An 8654-nucleotide genomic window follows, 5' to 3' on the forward strand; every position below is an offset into this window, starting at 1 on the left:
TCATTACCACCTTTCACCCCACTAGCTGCATTCAGCACAACATGACAGCATCTCATCTACACTTGGCAGTTTGAATCTTAAAGACATTATTTGTTATTATGAAAACAAAAACAAATCTCTGGAAATCACTATACATTTTTCCATTCTTGAAGGAAAGTTTATATTAAAACTTAGATTTGCAGAACTTTTTTTTTTCTCATTTCTTAAATGCTATAATGAGAGCTTTCCTGACCTATAACTTATGTATAAATATGATATTTATTTTTATTTATTTTATATATTTATTTCTTTTTTCTTTTCCCTTCTTTTCCCCTTATGTATATATATATATATTACAAAAACTTGGTAGGGGGTACAAGTGAAAACAACACACATTTTAAACTATTCCATTCAACAAAAAATGTTAAGTTGGGAATTTGTTTGGGCAAACATAAGTCCCTGTAAATATTTATTTCAAGTTTTTATATTTTACAATTGTGAAGTTGTTTATTCTAGCTTTCTACCTCATCAAAAAATCTCAACATGGTTATTGTTCCTAAATATAAAATGTGAATCATTTTGTTTCAGACGCGGGAAAACTGTTCTTTATTCAACTGTCCCAGACAGACACAGACGCGTGAGGCCCGTAACAAGAATAAACCGGTTCGCTCATTCAGAAGAAGCCGGTTTCAGCTAGTACGTCACCATGGATACCACGTCACTATATATACCGCTTTTGCTCAGAGTCTGAACTTGTGTTTGTAGATCACCGAACCGTCCGTTTGCAAGGAGAAACCGTCGCCCTTCATTTCCGCCATTCTGGTCTAATGGGAAAAGTCTTTGTAAATGCGTTTTAAGGTGAGTCTTGCGATATTATTCAGAGTTATCTGTTCCGTTATGTTGGGTTCGACAATCTAATACATACGCAAATAATTGAAGAAACCAGTTAATTCGCGTGTGTTTTCGTAGAGTTTAGTTTAATTGTATTTCTCTTTTTATAGTTGTATTTTATTGCTTGTGTAAAAGTGTCGTATGTTAAAAATGTTGGCCTCGTCAGTGTGAGTCAACGTGGCCAGTGTCACACTATCCAACGCATTTTTAACTTCAGCTTTGAAAATATCGTACTATAGAATTCACTTTCCGTTACCGGCTATGTAAACAATTGATGAGCTGTTCAAATACTCGATATTTCTGGAATCTTTGGTCAAATCCGACCGTTATTCTATACTGAAAGTCAGTACGCTCACGCCGCAGAGCCTCACGTGTCTGAATGAGCGCGTTCTATTGGTTGAGCTGAAAGCAGATGCCGGCTCGATTCGATCAGTGATTGGCTGATAGGAATGCCTGTTATTTCCTTATTGGGTAACTAGTGCAGTCGCGCTCTTAGTAGGGGAGGGACTAATTCTGCCGGCTTTGCGTAAATGCCCGGCTGCAGTGCAAATGTGTTCAAAATGTGTGTCGGTTCCAGCTGCTTTTGTGAAACCATTACCTAATTTGGCAGGAAAGCGATCATTACGATGAATGCCTTACTATGGACGTTTGTACATATTTCCTATATTTTTAAGTAATGCAGTGTTGCACTTTAAATAATATGACGTTCATAATTTTACTGTAATTCATCCTTTCAGAATTCTTGCTTGAGAGAAGTACACACTGGCCCTGGCCTTGAGGCTTATCTGAAAGGATTTAACTTCACTGGTGAACCGCCTTGGCTTCTGGACTTCTTTTAGCAGTCCTATAATTCCATCTCTTCCTGTGATCCGGTGAGTCCCTGTCATTCCAGATTTCCATGAATCAGTCCAGAACATTTGGGCTATAAAACAGTACCGCCACTACATAAATATTTCCTTGTTTAGTTGCTGCTGCTGTAATTGTATTATACATGTTGTAACATCTCTTTCAATGTTATCAACAGTTTCTTTTGCAATCAAATCTTGAACTAATACGATGACCACACTGACTGGAGCAGACTTTGAATTTACCTTCCTGGAGGAGGGCTTCTGTGCACGTGATATTGTGGAACAGAATATCAATGAGTCATCACTATCTGTAAGTTTGTTTTGTGTTATACCATCGACCCACCCCCACACATTGCATCTGTTGGTATTCTTAATGTTGTAGCTAAGTTCATACTGCTTTTAACCCTTGTTTGCTTATCAATAGAGAACCCCTTTCCATCGGTTAGGGTCACATTTGACCCTTAATGTACATTTTAAAGAAATGTAATAACACTATCTTCACTAAAGTAAAAACACTTAAGGCATGCATTTATTTTGTGTTTTTTTTTTTTTTTTTTTTTTTTCATTGTATTTATTTTACATTTTTAAACTCTAAATTACTCCAGGTTCATATAAAATAATAGATTTTATTATATCTTCACTTTCATAAAAACCTTTTCAATAAATTTAAAGATTGTCAAAACATGTCTTGTATTGGGGGTCTCTGGTGACATCTGCTGGAATTAAAATAACAATTATATGAAATGACAACTATGGCCAGTAGATGGCTTCAGTGCTCCATGCATTGGTTGATCTCTATAAGACAAAGTTGTAACAACTTAATTTCTAGATATGAGTTATTCAATGGATATATTTATAGACATTCTAAAAGTCAATTATTTGTAAACAATATTTTTTTTAAAACCACTTGTGAAGGATGAGATTTTGCAATGGTGCCAAAATATGCTTGTTTTGTTTGATAAAACCACCTTGACTATATTGAATCTAGTCCAAATTGAGGAAGAGACACCAAACCTTGTTGATTAAAATAAACTCATTGTATTGTAGCATTTTTAATATCTTTTCAATTGTGATCACATGCTTATGTGTTGTTCCTTTAGGATGACAAAGATGCCTTTTATGTGGCCGACCTGGGTGACGTCCTGAAGAAGCACCTCCGGTGGGTGCGTGTTTTGCCCCGCGTCATGCCGTTCTATGCAGTAAAGTGCAACGACAGCAGGGCTGTCGTCACGACACTGGCAACTCTTGGAGCTGGATTTGACTGCGCTAGCAAGGTATGTGCTCGATTGTTGGTCTCAGTGAATAAATGACATCAACACCAAACTGTAAGTATGATTACTGGCTCTTAACCTGTTTTAACCTGAGTCTCTAATCCTATCCTCTCAGACGGAGATCCAGATCGTGCAGTCTGTGGGCGTGGAAGCGAGTAGGATCATCTATGCCAACCCCTGCAAGCAGGTGTCTCAGATCAAATATGCCTCTGCTCATGGAGTGCAGATGATGACATTTGACAGTGAAGTGGAGCTCATGAAGGTGGCACGATGCCACGACAATGCCAAGTGAGTAAATTAACAGAATTATCGGTGAAACAAAAAGGTGCCCAGTTCACATTTCACACAAAAATCGGACAAAAAAAAAAAGCTGTAAAACCAAGATATATCTATGAATAATTTACAATTTAATACAGGACTGTTAATTTAATGTGATTAATTATATTATAGTAAAAGGCATAAAACATATTGGCAAATAATTTCTCCTGACCCGCACGTAAATTCCTGCCATCAGAAATGTTCAAGCTTTAAGTACATGTAACTTTGTTTTAGTGTTTTTGAGCCGCGTCAGCAGGGGCAGTCGGCACACCTCAATAAACCTCACAAGCAGCACAGCGACAGAGTGAGAGCCGCGATTCTAACTGCTGGATGAAGCACAAAAGAATGCAGGGATCTCGAGACACTATTTCCAACTACTTTTAACTTTGCCGCATCTTAGAAACATGACATTTATGATGTCCAAAACAGCAAAACGCTCAAAGCTTCAGTCTGTTGTATATCTTCATAAATTAAAAAGGGCACAGCGAGATTGAGTCCAGTGAGAACGGAACAGGTTGACAAACTCAACTGCAAAATGGATTGCTGTTGACTAGGCTTGTTCAATGGCATGGGAATAAAACTAACAATAGATTGACTTCTAAAGACACTTTTTGTATCATCTAATCAATTTTTTACTCGTCTGCCACAGTAATGCAATATATTTAAATCTAAATTATAATAATATTTAATATATATAATTTTTTTATTATGTGTTTAAATTGAATTGTCTTTTTTTAGGGGCCTTTCTCAGCTATTATTGATATACGGTTAATTGCAATTAATTTGATTATTTAATCACCATGTTATGTTATTTGATTAAATTTAACCAATTGACAGCGCTAATTTAAAATGGAACGTAATGAGAATGATAGAGGTTAAATGTGCTTAATTGTTGAAAAAATATCAAAAATGCCAAATGTCATCATGGTCCTAAAATAAGCACTGTTGTCTTGAAACGAAAAACAATTTCTTAATTCCTCTTGGTCTATGTGTGAAATATGACCTGGACGTGGTTTTGACAGCTTTCTTGATTTTCACACTTACAGGCCATGATTTCGGTTTGCTGACCAGTTTCTGTGTTTGTTTTTTTTGCAGACTGGTTCTCCGTATCGCCACTGATGACTCCAAGGCGGTGTGCAGATTAAGCGTGAAGTTTGGAGCCACATTAAAGAGTAGTCGGCTGTTGCTGGAGAGGGCGAAGGAGCTGGGACTGGATGTGATTGGAGTCAGTTTCCATGTGGGCAGCGGATGTACTGATCCCGAGACATACAGCCAGGCCATCTCAGATGCCCGCTGTGTGTTTGACATGGGGGTAAGAGACCATAAACCGTAAAAACTATACTGTCAAAAATGTGTGCTATTATATCATAATCTGAAAATGTTATTGTCCACCAGGTGGAGCTGGGATACAACATGACGTTGCTTGATATTGGTGGAGGTTTTCCAGGCTCTGATGATACCAAACTGAAATTTGAAGAGGTAAGTTTATTTATCTTTTATTCTCACACTTTGTAGTTTTCTTTTTATGTGAGATTTTTAAAGACATTAAATGTTTTGTTTTTATTGGCAGATTGCTGCTGTAATCAACCCTGCACTGGATAAATATTTCCCTGCTGACTCTGGCGTGAGGGTCATTGCTGAACCCGGCCGCTACTATGTTGCGTCCGCATACACTTTGGCAGTCAACATCATTGCCAAAAAGGTCATCATGATGGAGCAGTCAGCCTCTGACGGTATATGAAAACAGCCAAAACCATGTTTGTTTGTAATATGTTAAGATTTATTCTCTGACACTCTTATTTTTTTCCACTTACAGAAGAGGAGGATAGGGCCAATGACAGAACCCTAATGTATTATGTGAATGATGGCGTCTATGGTTCCTTCAACTGCATTCTATATGATCATGCCCATGTCTTGCCCATTCTGCACAAGGTACGGATGTTTTCTTGCAAGATACAGAATTACTGTTACTATTTCTGCAGTGTATATAGCATGTATTCTATGTAGAGGTAGACAGATATATCGGTTTTACGACTATTCGGTAGTTAAAACAATTACTGACTCCCTTCAATGGAAAGTTGGTTATATGGATTAGATGTATTAAGTGTTCAAAATTGAAATTGGTGTGAAAATTGAGGCCGTACAAACAAAAATGTGACTATGGAAACGGCCCTGTCAGCACATACATAGTGTCTCCAACTTCATATACTGTGAACAATAAATAAATACAAAAACTAATTTGGTCATACATTTATATACAAAATCCTTAATCTGGAGAATTTATTGGTGATTAAAAAGCTTAATTTGGGAAATACTTAAAAAGAGAGCATTGTAACTTCGTCATTTCAAAATAAGAGTCCACGTTTTTTGGGCTTGTTTATAGTCCCGTGTTATGCTCCAAACATTCTATAAATCACCAATTAATCCATTTTTGGCCTTTGCCACCACCTTAGATATCGTATCTGCAAAATGTACTCTCAGTTGACCACTATTATACTCCCTATGTAGTATTCTTTTCTTAACATAGCCTTTGTTGAATAAAGTGACAAAAAGGCACTGTTTTTCACTAATATTTACCCTTAACTACTCTCTTGTAGAAACCCAAGCCTGATGAGCGTATGTACCCATGCAGTATTTGGGGTCCAACCTGTGACGGTCTCGATCGCATTGTGGAGCAGTGCAGCCTTCCAGACATGCAAGTGGGCGAATGGCTGCTGTTCGAGAACATGGGTGCCTACACCGTGGCCGCATCCTCCACTTTCAATGGCTTCCAGAAACCTGATATTCATTACATCATGTCCCGAGCAGCCTGGTGAGAGATTTAATTCTTGCATGTTGTTCTTGTGGGATTTTCCTTGTGCTTTTTGAAGGTTCTGTTTGACTGACTGAACTTATTGACACCCCGTTTCATTACAGGAAATGCATGCAGCAGATCTGTGCCCAGGGATTACCCTCTCCAGAGGAGCAGTGCACTGGAAACATGCCATCCCACTGCAGCCATGAGAGCAGCCTAGATGTGCCAGCCAAACCCTGCCCAACTCAAGTGCTGTAACCATACGACCACTGCTAGAGCCTGTTCAGTTCTCATTCAGACAGCTGTTTGTCTTATATTTTTCACCAAAACCTTGATGTCCACCGTATGCAAATATGGGTTTTATTTAAAACAAAAAGGCAAAACTGCTGTTTTTAAGTTGCAAACTCTCAGATCTATTAGACACACATTATGGCTTGCGGCGCTGTGACTTTTCCAAGTTCTTTTATTTCCGTTTTGTTTTACTTTTTTGTTTAAATATTTGTTATTTGAAGTCAGATACTTGACTGGAGGAAATAAGGGAGCTAAACATTTATGTCCACTTGCGTGGTTAATGAAGATCCATTCCTGAACTGACTTCCTCTAACATCTGAATAGAAGTGACATTTTTGGGAGAACACTTCCTGAAATGGGTGCTGTCTCACTTAACATGACATACAGATTTTCTCCTTAATGACCATTTCTGATTGATACTTGAGTAGTAACTTTATTCTAATAATATAGTTGACAAGAAATATGTAAGGCATTAAAGCATTTGCAAATGGATACAAAAGAGTTGGGATTGCATTCATATCGCTTTCCTATGGAAACTTTTTTTAAGTTTTGTATTTTTTTATATAAATAAAATGTAGCTGTAAACTGTTGTGTCTTGTCTTTGATTTCATATTTTAGAATCCTTTCAGTATTCAACAATGCATGAACATTCCATTGCTATTGTTTTTATATTGTTCATGAGCACAGCTCCAAAAATATTAACGGACAGTGTTTCTGATTGGATAAAAATGCACCGGCTGCTCTCCATGCTGTTTCTATGTCTGCCAGACACTGTGGTGATTTCACATGAAATGTATTTCAGTAATATCTGAATCGTACATACAGTTTGTGTGATATTCCAAAAATTGATTACAGCACATTTACTCTTATCAGAATATGTGCTCGTTCAACAATGACAAAACATGGAAGTAGATCATATTAGTGCTCATGTTTGTTGACGCTGCAGCCTGGAGATCTACAAATGAAGGCGAGACCTCCAAAACTGAGATATTGATGCTATATAAACAACTTCTGTGAGCTCCATTTTCTGGGTGTAATGTCCATGCAGGGCAAAAACGAGTTGTGAGGGTAGAACACTCTGGAGCTGAAGCGAAAAATATCAGATAAACGATGGTGCTTGTTGGCGAGCTGTGGCTGAACCTAGGGTACTGGAACTCTCGGAAACAGCATCCAGACTTCCTGTGTGATCATGCTGATATAGTACATTTAATATAATTATATAAGTATTTACTTTAGTACATTTCAGCAAACTACTTATTTACTCTTGAGTCATATTTTTAAGTGCTTCTAAGACTTCAGTTAATTATTTCTTCAGTAGCATAACTTTTACTTAATGGAACATTTCAAACAAAAAATGAAATTCTCACATCATTTACTCACCCTCATGCCATCCCAGATGTGTATGACTTTCTTCTGCTGAATACAAGAGAAGCCTTTTAGAAGAATATTTGAGCTCTGTAGGTGAATGTGTATGCAAGTGAATTGGTACCAGAAATCTGAAGCACCAAAAGCACATAAAAGCAACCTAAAAGTAATCTGTATACTGTAGGTTTCTACAGTTAAACTGAAATAAAATCAATTACAGACTGACAATGTTTAGTCATATTTTTATCTTCACAAAGCAAATTTGGTTAATTGTTCGAAATTGAAAGAAGGGCATGAAAGAATGTGCCCGTCAGCATGTACATTGCATCTCCAACGTCTATCTATCTTGTGATATATATATATATATATATATATATATATATATTAATATAGAAAGCAATGTACCAGAGCCAAGTCTCTGTTAATTCAAAATAAGAGTCCCGAAGTGTATGTTTGGCCTTGTATATAGTGCCTATGCTTCTTGGAATTTTAGTTGCACAATAAACTGCATTTAGGATTTTATGAATTTTGGACTCTTGTAACCTCTGTGTCTGCCCCTCATAGTAAGTAAACACTATGAAGGATTTGTTACATTTTATAAAAAGTATCGGCCAATTAATCTGTTTTCTGCATTTTCCACAACCTTATTGGAATCTGCAAAATCCACTATCGGTTGACCTCTAGTTGTATGTAGACTACCATTTAGATCAATGCAACAAGAAATATTACAGGATTCTTTGCTAGTATTATGTGTAATCTCATTTTGCAAAATGCTTTCAGAAACAAAACAGTTGCTCAGGGGTTTATGCATAACAACATCTTACATTCAAGATTGTTGTCATCTCTTTTTGGATTGCTTGCAGCTAATGTTAAGCATGCTATCTCTGCATTTATAAG

General features: G+C 37.0%; 1 protein-coding gene across 1 annotated transcript; it reads left to right on the forward strand.

The window, feature by feature from the left end:
- Positions 1-675: 675 nt before the first annotated feature.
- Positions 676-6970, forward strand: LOC127662861 (ornithine decarboxylase-like). Its single transcript, XM_052154242.1, has 11 exons — positions 676-837; positions 1608-1742; positions 1895-2028; positions 2819-2992; positions 3105-3277; positions 4403-4619; positions 4703-4786; positions 4878-5040; positions 5124-5239; positions 5905-6119; positions 6224-6970. Exons 3-11 carry the CDS (start codon positions 1927-1929, stop codon positions 6357-6359), a joined length of 1380 nt encoding a protein of 459 aa, XP_052010202.1. The 5' UTR covers positions 676-837; positions 1608-1742; positions 1895-1926; the 3' UTR covers positions 6360-6970.
- The last annotated feature ends 1684 nt before the right edge of the window (positions 6971-8654 follow it).

Source organism: Xyrauchen texanus, chromosome 22 (assembly GCF_025860055.1).
Source record: "Xyrauchen texanus isolate HMW12.3.18 chromosome 22, RBS_HiC_50CHRs, whole genome shotgun sequence".
Lineage (NCBI taxonomy): Eukaryota > Metazoa > Chordata > Actinopteri > Cypriniformes > Catostomidae > Xyrauchen > Xyrauchen texanus.